Genomic DNA, 26,492 nt, shown 5'->3' on the forward strand with positions numbered 1-26,492 from the left:
TGATAAATAAAACGTGTTTTGTTTATACTCAAAGGTTTGAGGCCATATGGGATTAGTATTATTCTTGTGTTTCACCTTGCATGTTTCGACTTCCAGAATAATTGAGTTTATTAAGAATAATCGAATTATTCAAACGGGCCACAGTCGTTCATATGCTGGAAGTAGATATGAATGAAGATTGTCGTGAATTGGTGTGTGGATTGTCTAAAAGAGTATTAGACATAAGCAAATGTTTGCTGCAACGTTCATGAGTGCTTACGAATATGATTTGAGCATTGGATTAAACCCACGCTCACTTGGATCACTCCATGAATTGTATTACGAGTGATTAGTGAGACGATAACATCTTATATTCTTGAAACCGAGATGTGTGAGTTGTATCTTGCGAATCGGTTGCACATTGATAATATGTAAATGCACCAGTAACTTGGTGTTATAAAACATATTGTTGTGTGTGATTTGGTTAGTGAGTGCAAGCGAGCATTGTATCAAAGTTTATCCGTTCCTTTTATCCAAAGTAGGATAAAAGCGATATATTTGGTCCCCTCGATGGTTTAGTGATGACATACGTAAATGCTCGGCCGGGCTAGGGCTAATTTGATTTGTTCAATTAGTCTGTCGTCATAAATCAGAAATCGAGAAGTAGTACAAAGAGAATGATTAAAAATCATACGATATCTAGAATGGAGGAATATATGATCCCTTATCTAAGGACACGCGTATCTGATATGATCAGAGTTGACAGCGGCTTTGGAAAGCTACGATTGCAGATCAGGATCTGAAGTCATACGCAGAATAGTTGTTAGACGTATCCAAGTGGGAGACTGTTGGATTAGTGTCTAAGTCCATAACTATTTTAGTATGTACTTGACCCGATGGTGCATGGTCCTTTTGGGTTGCCTTCACCAAAGCAACTTGATAGGATGATTTATGGAGAGTAAGGATTAAATATGATTTATTAATATATTATGGGAATAATATATTAAAGGAGAAATCATATTGTTTAATTAATATTAGTCAATAGTTAATTGGTAATTAGTTTTGTGACTAAAAGAGACTAATTAAACTTAAGGGACTGGAATTGTAATTATAGGATAATTGAAATTTGGGCCATGGATTGCCTTGCATTAAGGGATGGACGAATTCTAATGGGAAACCCATAAAGAAATCGTCCATAGGCTTGATAAAAGGAGTCTATGGGTTGCTTAGGGCTTAAGCATCCAAATTAAGGTTTCCTTGTTAGATAACCCTAATAGCCCAACTATATATAAAGACTCCTTAAGGCTCAAAAACGTAGCTAAGGTTCTTGTAAGGGTTTACACACGTTTTTGGGAGCCTCCAACCTCTCTCCTCTTCATCCTCTTGCTTATGGTGTTTGTGAACCATTAGAGGAGTGACACTTGTGACTCTAAGCATTCCAAAGTCAATACAAGGAGATTTGGGATTGTTATTGCTACATAACAATCAAGGTAACACTATAAACTTATTCTCATGTTAATATGATTATATGTATGCTAGAATTAGGGTTTATAGTCTTGGATTCAAAGCATGTACAATAGAGAAACCTAGATCCAAGCATTAGGGTTTGTATGAGCACATAGGATGTCTTATGACCAAAACCCATCAATAATTACACTTTTCTATTAAATACAAAGAATAACAGATTATTATTTTTCTTTTTATATTTTATACGAATTTGAAGTTTTTGCCATTTAGCTAAAAAACTGCAATAATGAAAAGTAAATAGCTATGGAATAGGAAAATTGTTTTAATCATGAATTTTTCCAAATTATGATCAAATACCAGAAAGGGAGATCCAAAACTCTTAGCAAATTCCTTCTTTCTGGACATGGTCACCTGATGCAAATTGCAATAAATAACAATGTTCTTACAAAAATATAATTACCATTTTAAGTCATTTTCCCATATTTAAAATATTTATTTACCTCAAAAAATATTTGTATTCATATAATAGTTTTGTTAGTTTGTCATATAATATTTTCTTTAAAAAACATTTGATAAAAGAAAAAAAAATGTTAAGCGCTTATTTTAGAAAAAATGACAAGTTTTTGTTTGTTTGATATATCTTCAAGCTGCATACCCAATAGATGGATGGACCTGAGTTGCTGCATTATCTCATGTACAGTGTGAGGTACTAATACACCTTCCAAAGCTGCTTAACTTGAAGAACCTTTCCAAAACTATGTTATAGCTACCAATATAAACCCTATCCTTCATGAAGTAAGAAAAAATTGAATGTGAGTATAATTAAGTTTATCTTCTTAACATATGCTAATTTTATTTTGTCTAACTATAGGCTTATTATAACTGGGATATGACCATATGTTATACAACAAAACTATATGGTGGCACAAAGGAAGTTGAGGAAATATAGAAATTAGCAACATATAATGCTTTTTTCTTCAAAAAAGTTTCACACATTTTGGTTTTGCTTGTGTAAAATACTATCTTATTGTTACGTCTATTTTCTTTTTTATTTTTTCTTAATTAAGCATTATATTACTATTGCTATCGGTAGTCTATCCAAATTTTTAGAAGTCTTTGATTAGTGATTACAATATTTAATTATCAATATTTTATTCTTACCCGTGGTTTCCACAAATAATAACAGATTTTTATTTTTATTTTTATATTGTATACGAATTTGAAGTTTTGCCATTTGGCTAAAAAACTGCAATAATGATGTTTCTGTTAGATGGACTGTTTTGCCCTTTTGGTTCATTCCTATAAGTTGGAATGTTTTTCCCTTTTGTGTTGGATGGCTTCATTTATGTTGTTTACTACTTGATTTTGTTGTCTTTTTCTTGCTAGACCCTGGTATACTTGGTTTCGGATGAATCTTGCTTCCTTCATATGAGGTTTATTGGCCTTTTTGCCCTTGTTGATGCTCCTGGTATGTTTTATGTCGCTTTATAGTTGATTGCCTTTTTTTTGGTTCATTCCTATTGGTCCATTGCCCTTTATGTCGCTTTTTATGAAAAGTAGGGCGCTATATTATGATATAAGTTATTTGGTAAAACGGTCCATATATAAGGGCAAAATTGTCCTTTTCTATTAAAAAGAAATAATGATAGTTTTTTTAGTATACGACATAAACAGAAAAACAAACAATTGCAATGTAAAAACTATTCGTTATGCCCTTGTACAAAAGTACATTGCTTGTTGTGAATTTAAATTTAACTATTTTTAAACATATTATTTTCCAAGATTAATTTTAGTGTAATTGTGATACAAACAAATTTTAAAGCGAAAGTGTCAAATAAGTAAAAATGTACTGTTAAACCACTTCAAATAAACAAAACAAACGTATAAAAACAAACGAAAGTCCCCAAAATACCTGAACGAAACAACGAAATAGTCTTTAAAACAAAACCAAACTTAATAATTGTTTTTAAAAATCATAATCAACTCAGTTCTCCACTTTTGGCACCCAAACTGGAGTATCTTCACCAAAAGATTCTGTATTTGATTTTATAGAATTTGCATCACCATCATCTTCTAGATCATAAACGTCATCACCATAACAACTCACTTTTCCACTTTTGGAACTAAAAGTGGGTTTACCTCTCCCATTGATTTTCTTTTAGATTTTATTGAACTCAAATCACCTCGACCATCAACATCATAAATGTCATGGAGGTTGCGCTTCAAATCACCTGATATTTTCAATGGACTTGTTGCGGATGATTTATCAATTGTTGAGGGAGTAAAATTCTCATCCGTTTGTGATATGACATCCTAAATTAAAAAAACATAAGTTGACAAGCGATCTAATTAAATATAAATAAAAGTTAATATGAGAATATAACATACCTTTTGAACATTTTGAACGACCTCATCTGATTCCAGGGGTACTTCATTTAAGGACACTGGTTGAACACTCTAGAAAATAATATGGAAATATGTAAAACGTTATGTATGTAAATAAAAAATAAATATAAATATTGAACATTAAAACATTATTTACCATAAGTTCTAGTTTACTTTCCAATTCTAAAACAACGGACTCATCTTCTGTAAGTTTGACAACGGTATAGATATTGTTATAGTTGGTGACATTGTAGGATGTAACATCTACAAGAAACGCAAATTTGCGGTTTTTCAAGACGTTCATATGATTTGGATATAGTTCCAAACTGTCACCAGCCTGTAAGAAGATTGTTTAATATATTAAAACAAATAAAATGTTATTTGATAGAAAAATATGAATAAAAAACTATACCTCTTCATGTATTTTTTTCAACTTGAGTGCACTTATATCCAACAATCTTTTTGCTTCCCTATCAAAAAGAGTGGATCCGACGGTGCCAGTATGATCTTGTACGTTGATTGGAATTATATACCTAAAAAATATTAGATTAGTTTATTATTTTTGTTGAATGATTGAAATGATCAATATAAATGGAGGTATGTGTATACTTTATAACAGTATGAAAATTCGAATCGTTGCAAGCTGCATTTTTACACTTAATTACAACACTATCTTCCATCTTGCCGGGGGCGGTTGTCACACCCCGAAAACCGAAGGCGGAAACATTTTCGGGGTTGACTCCATGTTGAGTATCAAATCCAATGCACATAGTAAGTAAAGTAGAACAACCATTACATTACATATAGAAAAGTTTTACAATTGTTTCAAAAGTAAAGTGTACAGTTGTGATACATAGTATATATATATATATATATATATATATATATATATATATATATATATATATATATATATGAACAAAATGAAACCGGTCTTCTGAGCACTCCGTCTTCGAGCAAAAAGGATCTTCGGTACCTGTTCTAACGTTGACCTGAGAACACAAGCGGTTTGAAAATCAGCATAACGCTGGTGAGTTCATAAGCGGTTTTTGTTTTGTGAAAATGTTTGTAATCCTTTCTGTTTCTGAAAAAGTTACGCACACCAAGAAAATCCCATATTTTCATAAAATAGTTGATTGTTGTTTCATAATATGTAAAGTAAAGTTATACACTGAAAACATGTTTACCCTTGTGAAAATGTACATTTATCTTATCTGTTTTCTTATACTGTTCTGGTTATGTACCAATGGATTCCCAGGAAAGTCCCATACTTTCCTGTTTGTATATTACCAATTGTAAAAGATGTAAGGTTAACCCGTTTGTTACACTTTTCTAGTTATGTATATGTTCCCCAGGAAAGCCCCATGCTTTCCTGAATGTTGGTTACCATTGTAAAAGATGTATACTGAAATCTGGTTATCTTGTGAAGTGTATAAAGCTGTTCATTATTACTATAAGTAAATCTTTATTATCCTAATTGCGAGTTCCATAACCATACGATAGACTAAACCTGTGGCAATAAGTAGTCCAAATCCTTATGACTTTCGTCACCCTTGAACCATTTCGGTTCGGCTGTAGCTAGCAGCCAGGTGTGGGGTAGTCAGCCCCGTATAGATCTATACACTCAAGTCACGCTCTCTAAATCCCAGAGATTCTGGTTACGGGTGTGTCCTCCACTCGCATATCTTTGTGGAGTGTTCGCCGAGGACGTGTCTCCAATCATACAGGAATAACAAATTTACTAGTAATAATATTATAATCCTCCACTCGCGTATCTGTGTGGAGTGTTACCGAGGATAAGACAGTGTACAAGTTTTATATTCATATGTTCTAATGTCATGATTTTAACTGATAAAATGTGGAAAACCATTTGTGAAATATATCAAACATAATAGTTTATAAACCCATTTCACAAATAATATGTTTACGTGAGCTGCATGTTCAAACGGTTATCAGTTGTACCAATCAGTGTTAAAAGCATATAATATGTACAACACACATATGAAAACAAGTTTTGGAGTACAAGTAATCGCTTGTACTTTGCTTGTGTTCCCCCTGAAAACAGTGAAAACAGTGAAAAATGGTAGGGGTATGAACTCACCAGACTCGGGAATGCGATGGTTTCGGACACTAGACGTTGGTTCGGTGCTTGATTACTCGTGATGTCCCTATGTAAAATGTAATAATGTCCATATATAACTAATTAGATTTACAATCACTAATCTTATGGAACATTACACTCCAACGAGGTTAAACACCTCAAAACGAGTGTTTGGAGTGACCCGGGTGACATCTACGGACGTGTATTGGTACTAGGGACTTGGGATTTGAGTTTACTCCCCAAGAGTAAACATTTAATGGAGTTTACAGACACAAAACACACACATACTTGAGTTTACGGCCGTAAACTCATGTTGGTGTGATTTTGAGTGTTTAATGGTTTATTTGGACATGGGGATTGTTGGAATGGATTTCTAAAATGCCTTGGAATTGATTAAATGAACTTATACCATTTAAAAGGGAGTTTATGACCCTAAACTTGGAGTTTACGGCCATAAACTCTACTATGGTCAAGAATAATTCATTTGAGGTACAAAGAACAATCACATGTGATTCTAGTTAATTTTCCAAGCCTTGTTATGAATTTAGGGCACTATTCAACATATTTTTAGGAGTTTACGGCCCATAAGTGTTCTATGGCCGTAAACTCTCATATGTAGGGTATTTGATGTGTTTAAGGTCCCCAAACTATTTTTAGATGGTCCTAGGATTTACCACAAGGCTATTGGTTAAGTTTCAAGGCATTCTAACATGTAAAAATGAGTTTATCCCCCATGTTTGAGGAGTTTACGGCCCAAGCACATGTCTTGGCCTTAAACTCTTGTTTTTCCCTCAAAATGTATGTTTAGGGTGTTCCATGTCCAGGTTTGTAAGCCTCAAAGTCATATCTAAGTCCCAACAATGATTTGGAAGGGTTAAATGGCTCAAAAACCCCATTATTGTGTGTTTACGGCCCAAGCTTATTCCTTGGCCATAAACACATGTTCCAGGTCCTAATTCTCATTTTAATTCCGGATTTGAAGGCCTAAGAGGTTGAATAACAAGCTAGGAAGGTTACCTCTATGATTTGGAGCCTTAAATCTTTGATTTTGGACCTTAATTTAGAGTGAGGAGAGAGGTTAGAGAGAGAGTAGTGAGATGAAGCCAAAAGCTTCAAATGAAGGCTTAGAACACATTATATAGTGTCGAAGTTTTGGACACGGAGGAATTCTACCCGATACCGGCATAAGGCGAGGATTGTGGTCGTACCCGATTGAGTTGCCGTAATCCGATGTGATTGATTCTAGAAATATTCCGATTACTAATATGGGGTGTTAAAATGATTCTTAATTGTATTAAGACACCCATTAAGTCATTTTAGATACGTACAAGTTAATGACTTAATTAAATAAGAAAATCGGAATCGAATTTGAAAACGACGATTGGTTGCTTGAATTGAACTACGAAAGAGTTACAAGAAGTGGTACAGAAATTTCAGGTTGTTACATTATCCCCTGTTAGGGGGAATTTCGTCCCGAAATTCAAGACAAGATACAAGCCAAATACAAATCATGGATCTAGAAAGAGTTGTGGATACTTCTGTCTCATCGAATCTTCCCTCTCCCAAGTGAACTCCGGTCCTCGCTTGGCATTCCAGCGAACCTTCACTAAGGGGATGCGACTTTGTTTTGTATGTTTAACTTCTCGATCCATGATTTCAATCGGGTCCTCCACAAAGTTGAGCTTTTCATCGATCTCGATCTCGTCTAACGGAATCACTAGGGTTTCATCGGATAGGCACTTCTTGTGATTTGAAACATGGAAGACGAGATGGATGTTGCTGAGCTCGTGAGGTAAACGAAGTTTATAGGCTACCGGACCAATCCTGGCGAGGATCTCGAAAGGTCCAATGTACCTTGGATTAAGTTTCCCACGCTTACCAAAGCGTACAGTGCCTTTCCAGGGCGAGACCTTCAATAGGACATGGTCTCCAACCTGGAATTCCAGTGGTTTCCGACAGTTATCAGCGTAACTCTTCTGGCGATCGCGTGAGGCTTTCAGTCGTTCTCGGATTTGGATGATCTTCTCGGTGGTTTCACGGATGATCTCAGGACCAGTGAGAGCACTGTCGGGGACTCGAATCTTGGCTAACTGTGTATCCCCCACCTCGGCCTAGCACAGAGGGGATCTGCACTTGCGACCGTATAGGGCTTCAAACGGGGCAGCCGTAATGCTGGTGTGATAACTGTTGTTGTACGAGAATTCGATCAAGGATAGATGTGCGTCCCACGACTTTCCAAAGTTAATGACACATGCCCTAAGCATGTCCTCCAGAGTTTGGATTGTTCTTTCACTTTGTCCATCTGTCTGAGGATGATATGCCGTGCTCATATCTAGTTTGGTTCCAAGAGCTTTCTGAAGAGACTGCCAAAATCGGGAGGTAAACCTGCTATCTCGATCAGAGATAATGGATGCAGGTACACTGTGCAGTCGGACTACCTCTTGGATATAAATCCGCGTGAGTCTTTCCATCTTGTATGATTCTTGGATTGGAACGAAGTGAGCTGAATTTGTCAAACGATCGACAATCATCCAAATAGTATCGTATCCACTCGAGCACTTGGGTAGTTTGGTGATGAAATCCATGGTAATCATCTCCCATTTCCATTTGGGTATCTCGAGTTGCTGGAGCAGACCCGAGGGTTTCTGGTGTTCAACTTTTACCTTGGCACAAGTCAGACATTTGCCCACAAACATAGCTATTTCAGCCTTCATGTTTGGCCACCAATATTGTTTCTTGAGATCTAAGTACATCTTGTCAGAGCCCGGGTGAACAGAGTATCTGGTTCTGTGCGCTTCCTCCATAACTATCTCTTTGAATCCTCCGAACTTGGGAATCCAGATTCGATCCATGAAACAGTGGACTCCGTCACCTCTGATCTCAAGTTTCTTTTCTATTCCTCTTAAGGCTTCAATTGACATGTTCTCGGGTTTGAGGGCTTCTAGCTGGGCTTCTCGGATTTGTATGGGTAGTTTGGAATGAATGGTCATCGTCTGGTTCTTCACTTTACGGCCTGCATTCTCCTTTCGGCTAAGGGCATCTGCTACTACATTGGCCTTGCTAGGATGGTAACGGATTTCACACTCATAATCACTGAGTAGTTCTACCCATCGCTGTTGTCTCATGTTCAAGTCTTTCTGATCAAAGATGTGTTGCAGGCTCTTGTGATCAGTGAAGATCGTGCACTTGGTTCCGTAGAGGTAATGTCTCCAAATCTTCAATGCAAAGACTACGGCTCTTAGTTCCAAGTCGTGTGTGGTATAGTTGACCTCGTGTGCTTGCAACTATCTAGAAGCATAAGCAATTACTTTACCCCTTTGCATAAGCACACAGCCTAAGCCTTGATTAGACGCATCGCAGTAGACAACGAGGTCGTCTGTCCCTTCGTGTAGGGACAGACCAGGCGCGTTGCACAAGGCTTTCTTCAGCGTATGAAATCAGATTTGGTCAAAAAAGGAGTTTTAGATATTTATTTGGAAATAAATCCTTCATGAACATATTTGAAAGCTTTTAACAACATACTTTGATGATCTAGCATCTAAGCTTGAAGATCATCACATGCATGTTGGTTTAAAGATCATGCATGAGTTTGAAATGTTCAAAAATCATTTTTGATCAAACGCTCCACTTTTAGTTCTCGGGTTCTTGGAAAACTTTGAGTTCTCAACCGATCTCAACCCTATATATATATACTAGGTGTAAAACCCGTGGGACCCACGGTTGATTGATTTAAATAGAATCATAATTTTGATTACATAATATACGAAGATACCATAGTTAAGAAAAAAAAAAGATAAATACATAATAATAGTATATTTATTTTATTAAGATTGGTATTTGTAAGTATTTAAAATTTATAAATTTTAAGCAATAATGAATTTTTAATTATAAAAATTTATTTAAAGTAATGTAATTAACATGCATAAAGGAAAAACAATGAAATATTATAAGTTACTTAACATGAATAAATCAAATAGAATATATTAATATAATTTTATCAAGTTATATAATTTAATTAATTAATACTAAAAATAAATAAAAGATGATACAAAATAATTGATTATAAATTACCAAAAACTTCCTTATAAACAACATTGGAAGTTTTATTGTTTAGGTTACCATCCTTATCTAAAATTAACAATTTTAATCCCACTCTGCTTTGAACTCTAGATAAATCAACATATAATTGCCCATGTGAAAAAACAGGATCTTTGAGGTACAAGCCAACCTTGGATAACGATTGTCCTTGACTCTTATTAATAGTCATAGCAAAACATACAGCCAATGGAAACTGTCTTCTTTTGAATTTGAATGGAATTTTTTTTTCTGATGGCGTTAAAGATATTCTTGGAATAAAAGTCCGATTTCCAATATTAGTTCCAGATAAGATACGTGCCTCGATAACACGTTTGCCCAATTATATCACTTGGAGTCTTGTTCCATTACATAAGCCATTTTTTAATCAATATTTCTTAGTAACATAACCGGAACACCGATTTTTAAAACTAACTTATGATTTGGTAGACCCGAAACTTTGAGACCATTTAAAACATCAGGTGAGTATAAATCTTGTAACACCGTAAATTTCAAGGCAAAATTTTCATTTAATTAATCAAATTATTATTAAATCACTTGTTTAAAATCTCATACACATTTGAATTACAAAAACATAGTTCCATTTTCACTTAGTAGAAAACCAGGATCCTCCAGAATACAACTCTTTCTTTGGTGTGTACAATCGAGCCGGTGCCATCCCGCGTTACTGAAAGAACATGAAACAACATAACATAAAACAGTGTAAGCACGAAGCTTAGTGAGTTCCCCAATATACACCTTACGCACATACGCCTTTCCAGGCCCTGACCTTCCGGTCCACTGCACAATGCCTTCCGGCCCATGAGATAATCGCCTTCCGGCCCATAACGTGTTGCCTTCCGGCCCATAGTACATATTGCCTTCCGGCCCATAACATATTGCCTTCCGGCCCATAACATATTGCCTTTCGGCCCAAAACATATACGACACATAATACATTTACTCTAACACATAAAGCACATATATCATATATCATACCTGACCTTTCTGTCACATAACACTTTGCCTTCCGGCCCATATAAACATGCATATCACGCGTAGCAACTAACTTTCCATTTATAGCATATATACATAACACATAACATGTTCGACCTTCCGGTCACACAATCAAACCCTTCCGGGTACAGTATAGTGAGAAGACTCACCTCGCGGATACTGGAAGTTAGCAACTCCTGAAATCCCTTGCACTTGATCCGCCGAGCTACAAGCTCCCTATAACATCATATATCTCTTATTAATACTTCTATCTTCCACGTTAACTGACCCTAAGAAATCACACAGGTCAACTCTGGTCAACGGTCCACGGTCATCTCGACTGGACTCGGCGAGTACCCTGGCGACTCGGTGAGTCTAGTCGTCCTCACAAATTCCTGGATGTTCCCTTTCTACTCGTCGAGTATCTCTCTTGACTCGACGAGTTCCTCGTGGAAGAATCGCGGGGCCACCCCGACTCCACTCGTCGAGTCTGAAGAACAACTCGGCGAGTCCCAGTGAATCTTCAAGCTACTCGCCGAGTCTGCTCATCTGACTCGGCGAGTCCATGCCATGCAGTCGATCAAACTGCTTCCTGAGATAAATATTGTCCCGAAATACACAGGCATGGGACCCTCTGGACCTCTAAAGGTCCTAATACAAGGCTATAGTCGTTTGGGAAACAAGGGTAACCATCAATCTAACCACAAAAGGGTTCCATAAACCCTAAATCCATGCACACATTCACAATACAGGAAATAATCCGAAAGGTTACCTGAATCACGTACTCTCTGTGTCCCCAAGCCTCAAAACGTGATTCCCTTGCTGTCTCATTAGCCAAAACCTTCTCCTTCTTGGACAATAACTTCTTCAAATCACCAATGATCTTCAATCCTTGCTCTGGATGCCCACAACCGATTTAGGGTTCTTCTCAGTCGGCCAAAAGACAGACAATGACGGCATAAGATCCCTTATATACGTCCCAAACTAAACGGCTAGGGTTTTCCGCTGAACAGCGTCGACTGGCCGAGTCCATAACTGGACTCGTCGAGTCCAGTCGCGAACCCGCGACCAGATCTGCGATCCTACTCGGCGAGTCAAGCTCCAACTCGCCGAGTCCCCCCTTTAAGACACCCCAAAATGTGATTTAACAATACTTTGAGATTTCGGGTTGTTACAATTCTCCCCCACTAGAATCAGACTTCGCCCTCGAAGTCTCACTCTGAAAATAGACTTGGATGCTACTCCCGCATCTCACGTTCCGGCTCCCCTAGTCACTACCGATCTCTTCCGAGGTTGCCACTGAACCAATACCAGAGGTACCTCCTTGTTCCTCAGAACCTTGATCTTCCGATCCCTGACGGCCACTGGCCTCCCAGCGTAACACATGCTCACATCCACCTAATTGTTCTCTAGTGGAACCACTGCTGACTCATCGGCTATACACTTTTTCCAATGCGACATATGAAAAGTGTCATGGATCCATCCCAATTCTGTTGGCAGCTCCAAACGGTAGGCCACCCGTCCTACCCTCGCATTTTCACTAAAAGGCCCAACATATCGGGGCCCCAATTTGCCCCTCTTCCTAAATCGAATCACCCCTTTCCAAGGAGAGACCGTCAGAAGTACGAAGTCGCCGACCTGAAACACATGCTCGTAACGGCGTCTGTCTGCATAACCTTCCTGTCAACTCTAGACGATCATTAACCTCTTATTAACCTGCTGCATCTGCACTGTCGACTAAAGCACGGTCTCAGTACTGTCCACCACTCCCTGCAACCGAGAATTACCCAAGATGCAACTTTGCTCTAAATCTCAATGATCACTTGACCCATAAGGGTTATGAAACCCTGAATCACCGGGTCCCCGATCCAAAGCCCACTATATCCATTACGGAACGAATGAGAGACCCATTCTCACTCTCAGAGCAACTCTCACGAGTTCTCCTCTTGCAATCGTATACACATGTTGCACTAGCCCCCAACATACCTTTCTCTTCCCTTACCTAGTGAAATCCGCTTGACGACCTTGTCACTACTCCATATATCGCACCCGTTCTGGATCTGCTCGCAGGGACTCTCGGGTCCATGCGTTACCTCTCCTCAGCAAATGTGGATCCGACACCACCTCCTATGCAACAGCTCAAAAGGGCGGCATACTAATGCACTAATGCTGGCTGTTGATATGGGACAACTCAACCAAGGATAATTACGTACCGCGGCTTCCTCCGAAATCTAATGCACATGCCCGAAGCATGCCTTCGAGTGTCTGGATCGTTTACTCTCTCTAAAGTGTCCTCCGATGTCATCATGGTAAGCTCATTTCCATATTCCTCTTCAAGACTGAGTACCAGATCAGCTTTTGGCTCCACGACTGAGCCCCCAACGGTCACCCATATCATGATCCAAATATCCCACTAACTTTCTCCCCGTGACCACTATCCCGACCCAGTGACACGTAAGTCACAAAATCCTCTTTTCCTCATGCGAGAAAATATAATCCAACCCAGAATCGTCTCGACTCCAATCTCTGGCTTCTGTTGCGCGTATTCCTTGCGTATCTCACCTCATCCCCCGATAGAGACGGAGACCCCATCTCGCCCCTGACCCAATATCCAAGCTCCAAAGACTCCATACCGAGGCTACCCAAACTCGAAACTCTTCCACTTCATACACTGCTCGAAAATATTCCAACATCAGAATTCTCTTGCCATCTAGTGAGTACTGCGACTCCACGCAGTATCACAACACCTTCATAATAGTGGGTACTTCGGCTCCCCGCAGTATCACAACGCCCTCTGTCTTGTGAGTACTGCGACTCGAATACCCATCACAGACTATGTAGGCAATCAACATAACAACCGCCCATTTTGCGAAAATCCGCTCTCCCAAACAATCTCCCTGCATGCCCATACTCGAAGGCTCTCACTAGATCCGCAGATACTTGATATGCCACACGTCGATTCAATTCAGGCTTCACGAATAACTCCGAAATAAAGATATCATACCCAGATATCTCAGAATACTTCAACCGAACATCACAAGATCCTGCCCCAAGCATCATGTAGATACAATAATACATCTCCTTGGAACCCCATAAATGGATCTACATTTTTCCCACATCACAACTTCGGTGCATATAATTTCTCGATTGGAATACGAGGAAACGCTGACGCTACGAAATATGCTGATAATTCTCCGAAACCCTTCTTCCGACGCTCAAAATCCAAACAAGGATGCGCATACCGACCTACACATTCTCTATCTACTTGTAACGACACCAAACACTTGTCATGGATACATTCGTTCTCCTCCTCGAGTACTTCCCGCATTAACTCACTCTGACCCTCTTCCTCGATCACCGACACCTCTGGTCTCATGGTTTCTTACGACATATCTCTATACTTCACTTATAACCACTCTTGACAAATCCTTGCTTTCTTACATACTGCACCCGGTTCTCCCCCACTAGGGTTCGAACCATCACCAATTAGCACACACCCAACCCACAACTACTTTTCACCAGCGAAATCGTACCTGCTCCAGGAAAGTGTTACGCAACGCCCGATAATTCCCCCTTAAGAAGTCAATCAACCCCTATACTCTGAACCTCTGATGAATTCCTCAAGAACTTCTCATCACGACTGCTTCTAATCGTTCCAAATCTCATACCAATCCAACACTAAGCATCTCAACTGCTCAATAACATCCCTGGCTCATAGACTGCACCGCAATCATCGTTCCTCTCACCTCAACTCATCAACTAATGCTCCAACACCGGAATTTTCCCAAGGACAGGGACCCAATCTCAACATAGACGAAAACTCTCTGCACTGCAAAACTTGGCTGAATTCCCCGCTGCTACCACTATAACGCATCCTACTATTCTCACTTAGGTGTGGCGTGGTCTTCGACTACCTCAGTCCCAACTGACTGTCTGCTCACGATAAATCACTGCCTCGTGGCACACCTGCTACCTGATACCCTGAGGGAAAACATTGTCGATAACTACCTGCAGGGTGTACTCCCAAATCCACAACTGACACATCAAGCCCCTCCTGTATTGCTCACGAACATAAATGGCACCACCCTCCTAGAAGATGGCCTCTCCCTTATCGCCTGATTGTTTGACTCACCCGAAGTTTTCCTCTGTCTTTAACTTCTTACCAAAATACTCTGATAGACACTCGCCTTTCCCCTCGGGGAATGCCTCCCCATACTCAATCATGGTCTACAGGCCTAAAACCCATAGCGTCCGATCTCTACCTCATCGATCATGACCCGATAGCAAGATAGTCACAAGCATCATCCGCTACGAACCCTGGTACTCATCCCATGACGTCCCTTCTCAATCTGTTCCGGTGTATGGTACCCGAACCATAACATTACTCCTCAATCTGCTCCAATGTATGGTACTCGAACCATAACATCTATCCTCAATCTGTTCCGATGTATGATACCCTGACCATAACATCACTCCGCAATCCGCTCCGATGTATGGTACTCGAACCACAACATCTATCCTCAATCTGTTCCGATGTATGGTACCCTAACCATAACATCACTCCGCAATCCGCTCCGATGTATGGTACTCGAACCACAACATCTATCCTCAATCTGTTCCGATGTATGGTACCCTGACCATAACATCACTCCGCATTCCGTTCCTTAGGACCTTCAGAATGCTCCTTGTATCAAGTATGGGTCCTCTGCTTTCAGTAGTACGGGCCCATACTACCTTCCACATCTACCCATACTTTCCACACGGACCATCCCAGAGTTCCTAAGTAGCTGATCGACCTACTCTTTTACCAATCCATCGTGCGTACTCGCTCCCCAGCGAAATCCTCTACTCTACCAGCGCACTCATCTGGCTAGGTTTACTCCCTAGTCCCTTCCGCTGTCCTCCCACTTCTTTGCTATCAGCTGCTGAAGAGCTCCTAATGATGCCAACCATCTACCTCCTGAGTATCGTCATACTCACTTAGTAGCTGACTCCCATTATCGAGAATTCCACAAAGCACAAAGCAAGCAGCATTCGAGCATCGAAGAATACATAGGACTCCCTATATGTGATAGCTCCACCTTCTCGGCTCATCCTCGGAAGTACCACTGAACTCTGTAGCTCTACCCCTCGTGCGTCCTAACTGGATACTCTCGCTCATCACATATTCAAAAGCATAACGCACATATGACAACAAATCCTAGGCTAAGGCATCACAAATCAGGCCATTCTAGTCCTAACATATGAAATACCTAGCCTGTCTCTAGCATGCAATAATATCTCATAAAGTGCATAATAGATATTTCATAACACAAAAGAAAGGGTATTTTGGGAAATCACTGTTTGGCTCTGGCTGATTGTACACACTGCTCTTTCTTGCATTCTCTTTGAACTCTTATCCACTTTTAGAAAACTATTTATTTGAAAACTTTTTCTTATTTCCTCAGTTTGAGTCCAGATTTACCCGAAGGCGCATCCGAATCCCTCAAACCAAGGCTCTGATACCAATTTGTACCACCGTAAATTTCAAGGCAAAATTTTCATTTAATTAATCAAATTATTATTAAATCACTTGTTTAAAATCTCATACACATTTGAATTACAAAAACATAGATCCATTTTCACTTAGTAGAAAACCAGGATCCTCCAGAATACAACTCTTTCTTTGGTGTGTACAATCGAGCCGGTGCCATCCCGCGTTACTGAAAGAACCTGAAACAACATAACATAAAACACTGTAAGCACGAAGCTTAGTGAGTTCCCCAATATACACCTTACGCACATACGCCTTTCCAGGCCCTGACCTTCCGGTCCACTTCACAATGCCTTCCGGCCCATGAGATAATCGCCTTCCGGCCCATAACGTGTTGCCTTCCGGCCCATAGTACATATTGCCTTCTGGCCCATAACATATTGCCTTCTGGCCCATAACATATTGCCTTTCGGCCCAAAACATATACGGCACATAATACATTTACTCTAACACATAAAGCACATATATCATATATCATACCCGACCTTTCTGTCACATAACACTTTGCCTTCCGGCCCATATAAACATGCATATCACGCGTAGCAACTAACTTTCCATTTATAGCATATATACATAACACATAACATGTTCGACCTTCCGGTCACACAATCAAACCCTTCCGGGTACAGTATAGTGAGAAGACTCACCTCGCGGATACTGGAAGTTAGCAACTCCTAAAATCCCTTGCACTTGATCCGCCGAGCTACAAGCTCCCTATAACATCATATATCTCTTATTAATACTTCTATCTTCCATGTTAACTGACCCTAAGAAATCACACAGGTCAACTCTGGTCAACGGTCCACGGTCATCTCGACTAGACTCGACGAGTACCCTGGCGACTCGGCGAGTCTAGTCGTCCTCACAAATTCCTAGATGTTCCCTTTCTACTCGTCGAGTATCTCTCTTGACTCGACGAGTTCCTCGTGGAAGAATCGCGGGGCCACCCCGACTCCATTCGCCAAGTCTGAAGAACAACTCGGCGTGTCCCAGTGAATCTTCAAGCTACTCGCCGAGTCTGCTCATCTGACTCGGTGAGTCCATGCCATGCAGTCGATCAAACTGCTTCCTGAGATAAATATTGTCCCGAAATACACAGGTATGGGACCGTCTGGACCTCTAAAGGTCCTAATACAAGGCTATAGTCGTTTGGGAAACAAGGGTAACCATCAATCTAACCACAAAAGGGTTCCATAAACCCTAAATCCATGCACACATTCACAATACAGGAAATAATCCGAAAGGTTACCTGAATCACGTACTCTCTGTGTCCCCAAGCCTCAAAACGTGATTCCCTTGCTGTCCCATTAGCCAAAACCTTCTCCTTCTTGGACAATAACTTCTTCAAATCACCAATGATCTTCAATCCTTGCTCTGGATGCCCACAACCGATTTAGGGTTCTTCTCAGTCGGCCAAAAGACAGACAATGACGGCATAAGATCCCTTATATACGTCCCAAACTGAACGGATAGGGTTTTCCGCTGAACAGCGTCGACTCGCCGAGTCTATAACTGGACTCGTCGAGTCCAGTCGCGAACCCACGACCAGATCTGCGATCCTACTCGGCGAGTCAAGCTCCAACTCGCCGAGTCCCCCCTTTAAGACACCCCAAAATGTGATTTAACAATACTTTGAGATTTCGGGCTGTTACAAATCTGCATCAAACTGATCATGGACAAATTCAGATTGGCATATACTATCTGAACTTAAATATCCAACCTCATCTCCTGGAAACTTCAATAGCAAACGGTCATTTATTTCCTGAACCACTTCATTCTTTGGAGCTAGTATTGCTCTTTCTTGAAAATAACTTGTATTGTTGTAATTATCCAAAATCGAAGGATATACAAACTCAATTAACGAACCTATAGGATCCTTTGGATCACTAATGAGAATATCATCTGGAATATCAATAACCGTTTCGCTGTCATTCTGACCACCAAGTTTTCCTTCTCCTATATCCAATAGCCATTCTGCAAAATCTTTTATTTTTTCTACAGCAGACTGATCCCTTCCAACCGTTAGCCTCATGTTTTTTGTTAACTTATGGATTTTGCAATGTTGCCATAAATATGAAGAACTTAAAGAAGCGTTAACAATGTTTTGTCTGCTACCACCCGGAATAACAGGCAAAATTTGTCTGAAATCTCCTCCAAAAACAATAACTTTCCCTCCAAATGGAATATTCAACTCGGTAGAATTTTTAGACCTCAATACATCTTTTAAACTTCGATCTAAAGCTTTAAATGCATGCTTATGGACCATAGGTGCTTCATCCCAAATTATCAAAGATGTTTTTCTCAATAAGCTAGTGAGCTCACTACTTCGATTTATTTTACATACAGAATCCTCAGTAAGTTCAAATGGAATTATAAATCGAGAGTGAGATGTTCTACCTCCGGGCAATAATAACGAAGCAATTCCACTTGAAGCAACATTTAAAACGATATGACCATCACATCTAATTGCTGCAGATATTGTCTTCCATAAAAAAGTTTTAACTGATCCACCATAACCATAAACAAAGAAGACACCTCCTTTATTTTTTTTAACTGCACCCATGATATCAAGGAAAATGTCACGTTGATCATTTGTTAATGCAAGAAACATATGGTCAAACTCAGTCTTTACAATGGAAATGTCATAATCTAGCTCCTCGGTGATAAGTCGATTGTTTGAAGAAGAAACAGAATCAACGTCCGGGTAAGGCATGTTTTTATAATTTTTCAGAGTGTTGTTGTTACGAAGTAAAATCTGTTCTATCTCGTACAGAGTTAAGTTCATAAGCCGATCTTCACTAAGAGTTAAGCTTGGAGGACAAAATATCAAATTAATTACATATATTATTACCAATGTTTACTTATAATTAAAAATTTATCAAATGTATGTTAGAAAATAAATATTTTAATTTTTAAATAAATAATAATAATAAAATTTTAATACCTGATAACTTTAATCTCTGTCGTTGATTATAAAGAATTCCATCCGCCAAATATTCCCATGTATTTTCCCAAACAACTTCTGGTTTAGACATACTGTTACACATCAACAATGTGGCAAATAAGAATCGTAGATAAAAACCAGTTCCAGAATGACTTGCTTCTTTAATTGCATCGATGTATTCTTTGTCATCATCCAAAAGCCCAAGAGCATAACAAGCATCTCTAAAAGACAAATATTCTTCACCATTTACTGTGCGAATCTCTTCAAATGATCTCGGACCTTTCACCTTATTTAAAAGAATCCTTAAGAAATAAGCTTCCTCTAGATTAGGTGAAACCGAATGAATTCTACCAATGCACTTTCCTACTTCCCTAGGCTTCCAAAACCTATTCTTACAATTCCAAACCAACTTTGTAGGAAACTCAACATACGTAAGTTTTCGTGCATCACTTGAAATTACATTACACTCCATCCAAGATGTGAACATTGAAGTAGCAACAGAAGGTTTGTCCAAAACATCATCAATATCATCGTCTTCCCCATATACAATCTGCTGTTGACCAGGAAGATGAAAAGGTAGTCTAACCACAGAAGGATATCTGTAATGAACATCATATGTAAAAATTCTCCATGATGCTTCACATGCAGATAAATATCTACAATCGTAATATTCCTTTATTTCATCGACAGCATCATGATTATCACAATCATTGTTGCTTCGTACAACGGCAATTGTAGCTCTATCTGGTCCTTTGTTTATGTATTTGAATAAATACTTTATAGATGATCCCTGATTGCACCATTCAACATTAATATGTGTCTGATATCTTTTCAATAGATATTTGTTGTAGGGGACAACATTTCTATTATCCAACTTGACACCTGATTTTTCAACAAAATGACCATTGTTTCTTCTCCTATATAAGGGAAAACCATCCTGATCAACAGATGTATGATTGCAGAATTGCTTTGGAAAGTTTTTAGAGCACTTTTTGTCCACCATGCATGGGCAATTGATATTTTCAGCTCCACATGGACCATGAATCATGAACTCATTCACAAGTGAATACAATTCAGGATCTTCATCTTTGTTTGGTATTTCGGCGGATATTATGGGATTGATTAATTCAACAGTGGGTAGCTTGTAGTCAGAATGCATGAATAGACATATATGACTATGTGGCAAACCTCTTTTTTGAAATTCAATTATATAAACAACTGCAAAATATTTTGCACAAAAAAATATGGTTAGACCATAAGCAAAATGTTAAAAATATGAAATAAAAAGCATTTAATCTCATGAATTATGAAATAAGTTAATTTTAAATACCTGCTTGAACTATGCCGAAGATATGATTCTTCCTTAAGTCTTTAATAAATGCATCAAGCTTGATCTTGAACAACCTACATAGTATATCAGGTCTGTCTTCTGGTTGAAGTGAAGTATCCTTAAGAAACCTTTTCACCTCTGGCCATTTGGGATTACACGTAAAGGTTATGAAGAAATCAGGATATCCATACCTTTACATAACGACATGGCATCCAAATAGTTTTGAAGCATATAGCGTGCACCACCAGTAAATGATGAAGGTAATATCACACGTTGTCCGACGTTGGAGATACTTGTAGCTCCTTGAGCTTTTTGCTTACGTAAATTCTCATAAGACTCGTATCTAAGAACATGTTGTTTTCTGCGTATGTAATGCAATCTCTCACTTTCAATCATAGTATACGCATCTACCATAAATTGTTGAAACAACCTTTTGAATTAAGAATCAGTGAGAACGAATGATCCCTGTCTTGAATTCTAAAAGCAAAAAATTCTCTCATTGTACATGTCGCCCGCTTGCTGTTGGTTGTATCTGTAATTCCTCTATGAAGAATGTCAACACTATAACCATCATCCCTATATGGAAATAGTAGTGGATATTGGAGAGGAAGGTAAGAAGGATGCAATTCACTGATACGTTGTAGAAAACCCGATTTTGTTTGAACAACGATATCCCTATTTTCAATCGAATCTGAAATGTCACCTACAATTAAATCTGCAACCTCAGAAGCAGTTGGTAGGTTATATGTTCTTCCATCACAATTCCTTTTCCCGATAATTCTTAACTTCATATCAACGTGAGGATTTTTCTGAAAAGCATCTCTTACCATTCTATAAGAGCTAACCAAGACTTTATTTGAATCTAGCATGACCTTCAATTCTTCAATAATTTCATTATCAAATGATGTAGATTGTTGGTTTTCCCCACTATATGAAAGGAAAATATAAATAACATCAGCAATATATATATATATATATATATATATATATATATATATATATATATATATATATATATATTAAAATAGAGTATGAATAAGAAAAATGAAAATTTACCGAAAACATCTCTGCCTATATGAATTTTTAATTATCAGTATCATAAATGTATAACCGAGAGAATTTTGGTTGCGATCCTTTTGCTGGTAAAGGACTTCCAATACTATGATAATTTTGGCCACCAAGTCTGAAAATGTATGGAGCATTTCCTTTGTTGATTGAAGTATCAATCTTACCACCCATCGATGTAAAAGAAAACATTGAATTGTAACGTCGTATATTTTTCCTGAAGTTTTTGCTTTTACAATCGTTTGATTGAAACATTCTTTCATAAGTTGGTGGTGCCTTTTTTAAATCTGGTAGTTGAACCTTGCCATAACCACAACATAATGAAAAATTTGTGCTCTTTTTTTGTTTGCCTCTAATGGATTCATTTGTCTATAACTTTGCACGACATGTTTGGCATACAACAATCTGATCACCATGATCCAAATATTCTGTAAAAAAATTAAGTGTTATTAATATAATACTAACTTTATAAATATATACCATATAGGAATTGATTTGTAAAAAATAATAAAAATGGATATATTTTTGTTTACCTTTGGAAATACCAACGATTAAGTTTTCAGATACGACCTCATGTATATTTTCTACATCTGCTGTCAGGTCAATTAATGGAATAGGAGATAAATGTTTCGATTTCCTTTTTAATTTATGACATCCTGGATTTAACATGATCGATGATGAAGATTGACATATTGTAGATGCAGTTCTGGATGTCATATCTTTTGAAAGCACAGAGTAGTTACTTTTATTTGCTAACGTTGAAGTGGGGTAATTATTGAAACCAATGTTAGCTGAAACAAATAATAGTATATTAAAAAAAGATTATAAATTTATTAGAGAATGCATCATAGTAAATTTAAAAAGAAAATTATTACCATGTGTAATGTTAGATAACGGAGTTCTAACATTTATGTATAAAGGAGAAAATTGTAAGGGCGTATTTTCATTTCCTCGAGATCTATATGAATGAACATTTTCATTTTGAAGACCAACGCTCTTAAATTGATCTGCAAAAAAATATATTATAAAAAATTGAAGACATGACGTAAAAAACAAAATAAGAAGGTAAAATTATATAAGATTATAGGTAAGAAGGTAAAATTATATAAGATTATAGGGTAATAACATAAAAAGATGAGAATTTATGTATTGTATTTTTCAGTTAAAAGAAGTGTAAAACGTGGTTGATTTTAATAAGAAAATTACAGCTATCCATGTTTTTAAAGACATGTGGAGTTGATGGATTTAGAATGCTGAATCTTATATTTGTTGTCTTCAATCGCTTATTATCCAAATATAATTTTCTCCGTCTTCTATTCTCTTTTGCTTGCAAGTAGTAGATATGGTTGTTTTTTTCTGCATAAGAAATATAAGCATATGATATAAAGTTAACAATAGGTAGATAATTGTATTGATATAGAATATTAATAATAGTGAAGAAATAAATGTACCTTTGTAACCTTTGTTAAAAAATATTCCAGATGATGAAGATTCAACGTACAACAAAGCAGATAACATATTTGTTTTTTCTTGTCATGTTAATACGGGTTGGTGTCATAATAGTACATATTTTTATGTTATTAAAAAATATACAAAGAACTTAAAAAATATGTAAAAATAAAATTAAAAAATGGTAAATGATAAACATACCGTTGTTAATTGAAGAAAGAACATTAGTAGCGGTTGAAGATTGTTGGATTGATGTAGCAGACAAATTAACGTGTTGTCTATTTTCTAAGTAAAAAGTATTTAATTTTCTAGTCTTTTTAGAATTAACCGACTTCATGATCTGCTTGCGTTCTGAACAATTAACACAATTCAGTTAAAAAAATAAATGCTATGCACATAATTCATAAAACAACACAACCGGATTTATTATTTAAAATTAGACAAAAGTCATTGAAAAAATAAATAAAGTAAATATAATATAAGTGGGACCGTAGTTGTAATGTAGTTACAATCTAATATTTTTATGTCAATAAAACCTAAATATAAAATAATGACAATACCACTAAATCATTTGTCTTAAAAATGATTTGTACATCAATATTATATACATCAATACCACTAATTTTTTTTTTAAATTATAAATTGTAATATAGAAATGCAGTTTAGTATTGTCATTATAGTCATAGATTTATTATAGGTTAATAATTTTTTTACTTTATACACTTTGAAATGTATAATTTATCATTAATATCCCCTATTTTCAAAAATTGGCAGCCACGTATGAAACATCCCTAACCTCCCAAACCTAACATACGAATCTACATTTCTCCATTTCCAGGTATTCGAAAAAGAAAGAAATGACGAATGGATGGGTACAATTAAACGTAGCCCTAAACATATCTATCCAATTGACTACAAATCTCGTTTGTGGCGTACAAAAAATGAAATGGAGCTATCATTCAGAATGTGTATGTAGGTCAGAACCTTGACGATTAAACAACATAGAACGATTTGTGTCGATATTCTCGAAAATCAGGAAATGAGAAGGATGCGATTAGTTACATATTATCGGGTGTTTTGAAATGGAATGTGGAACGATTCGGAAGAGGATATCGTCACTAGAGACTTACATCAATTAATAGTCGATGAAGGAAGTGACGAAGGTAAGAGATGTGGAAGAGAAACTTACAACCAAAGTCGATGTCGAACTTAGAGACTTACATCAATAAATAGTCGATGTCGAACTCAGAGACTGAAGAAACGAAAAATTGGGGGTTGAAGACAGCAAGATTGAAGGTAAGAGATGGTCAATAGTTTGTGAATCTTAGGTTTTATTAATAGAACATACATTATTGGGAAGAAATTTACCTGGTTTTGTTTTTGCAGAACTCTTGTTTATAAAGATATTAGCGAAAACTGAAGAACTTCAAAAGAATACCTCAAAATCGATTAAGAATGGAAACACAATCAGGTATTTTTCAATTTGCTAAAAGTTTTGAATTTCGTATTGTGTGAGTATTATTTTAAAATTTTGAATTTTGAATTTTCTAAACATTAGGCTTAATTTTATGCAAATTTATTCACTGATTTATATTAATACGAGTAAATAAAAAAATACCTTGAAGTTTCATTTTTTGTGATATTTGTTAATATTATTTAATTTAGATTGGATTTTAAAATTTTATTTGTACAAAAATAATTTCATATTAAAAAAACAACCACCGTGTGTTGAAAACAATATTTATATTTAGTATTATGCATAATTCTTGTATTTGGAAACTAAAACTTATTAATTTGTTTATTGTACCTTGCATTTTCTTATTTAGTCAAAACAAAAGAAACTAAAAAACTATTTATTATGTTATCATATTTGATTAAAAAGTAGATAAGATATCTGAAAAGTAATTATATGATTGATAAAGATTACAAACCATTGACCTGATGTTTCTCTTAGATGGATTGTTTTGCCCTTTTGGTTTTGCTATAAGTTGGAATGTTTTTCCCTTTTGTGTTGGGTGGCTTCATTTATGTTGTTTACTATTTCAATTTGTTGTCTTTTTCTTGCTAGACCCTGGTATACTTGGTTTGGGATGTCTGCTGATTCTTGCTTCCTTCATATGAGGTTTATTGGCCTTTTTGCCCTTGTTGATGCTCCTGGTATGTTTTATGTCGCTTTATAGTTGATTGCCTTTTTTTTTTGGTTCATTCCTATTAGTCCGTTGCCCTTTATGTGGCTTTATATGAGAAGTAGGCCGCTATATTATGAAATAAGTTATTTGGTAAAACGGTCCATATATAAGGGCAGAATTGTCGTTTTCTATTAAAAATAAATAATGATAGTTTTTTAGTATACGACATAAACAGAAAAACAAACAATGATAGGAACAAGGCAAGATTAATAGGAAAGGGCATAATTGTTGGATTAGTGTCTAAGTCCATAACTATTTTGGTATGTACTTGACCCGATGGTGCATGGTCCTTTTGGGTTGCCTTCACCAAAGCAACTTGATAGGATGATTTATGGAGAGTAAGGATTAAATATGATTTATTAATATATTATGGGAATAATATATTAAAGGAGAAATCATATTGTTTAATTAATATTAGTCAATAGTTAATTGGTAATTAGTTTTGTGACTAAAAGAGATTAATTAAACTTAAGGGACTGGAATTTTAATTATAGGATAATTGCAATTTGGGCCATGGATTGCCTTGCATTAAGGGATGGACGAATTCTAATGGGAAACCCATAAAGAAATCGTCCATAGGCTTGATAAAAGGAGTCTATGGGTTGCTTAGGGCTTAAGCATCCAAATTAAGGTTTCCTTGTTAGATAACCCTAATAGCCCAACTATATATAAAGACCCCTTAAGGCTCAAAAACGTAGCTAAGGTTCTTGTAAGGGTTTACACACATTTTTGGGAGCCTCCAACCTCTCTCCTCTTCATCCTCTTGCTTATGGTGTTTGTGAACCATTAGAGGAGTGACACTTGTGACTCTAAGCATTCCAAAGTCAATACAAGGAGATTTGGGATTGTTATTGCTACATAACAATCAAGGTAACACTATAAACTTATTCTCATGTTAATATGATTATATGTATGCTAGAATTAGGGTTTATAGTCTTGGATTCAAAGCATGTACAATAGAGAAACCTAGATCCAAGCAT

General features: G+C 37.1%; 1 protein-coding gene across 1 annotated transcript; it reads right to left on the reverse strand.

Annotated features, from left to right (window-relative positions):
- Nucleotides 1–18,183: 18,183 nt before the first annotated feature.
- Nucleotides 18,184–23,392, reverse strand: LOC145007438 (uncharacterized). The gene is made up of 11 exons (XM_078966374.1): nt 23,326–23,392; nt 23,081–23,230; nt 22,750–22,881; nt 22,408–22,665; nt 22,274–22,302; nt 21,921–22,174; nt 21,315–21,736; nt 21,001–21,216; nt 20,810–20,947; nt 19,488–20,697; nt 18,184–19,345 (listed from the first exon to the last, which is right to left on the reverse strand). The coding sequence occupies exons 1-11, from the start codon at nt 23,390–23,392 to the stop codon at nt 18,184–18,186; spliced, it is 4,038 nt and encodes a 1,345-aa protein (XP_078822500.1).
- Between the last annotated feature and the right edge of the window lie 3,100 nt (nt 23,393–26,492).

This window comes from Lactuca saligna, chromosome 7 (assembly GCF_052625555.1).
Source record: "Lactuca saligna cultivar CGN05327 chromosome 7, ASM5262555v1, whole genome shotgun sequence".
NCBI lineage: Eukaryota > Viridiplantae > Streptophyta > Magnoliopsida > Asterales > Asteraceae > Lactuca > Lactuca saligna.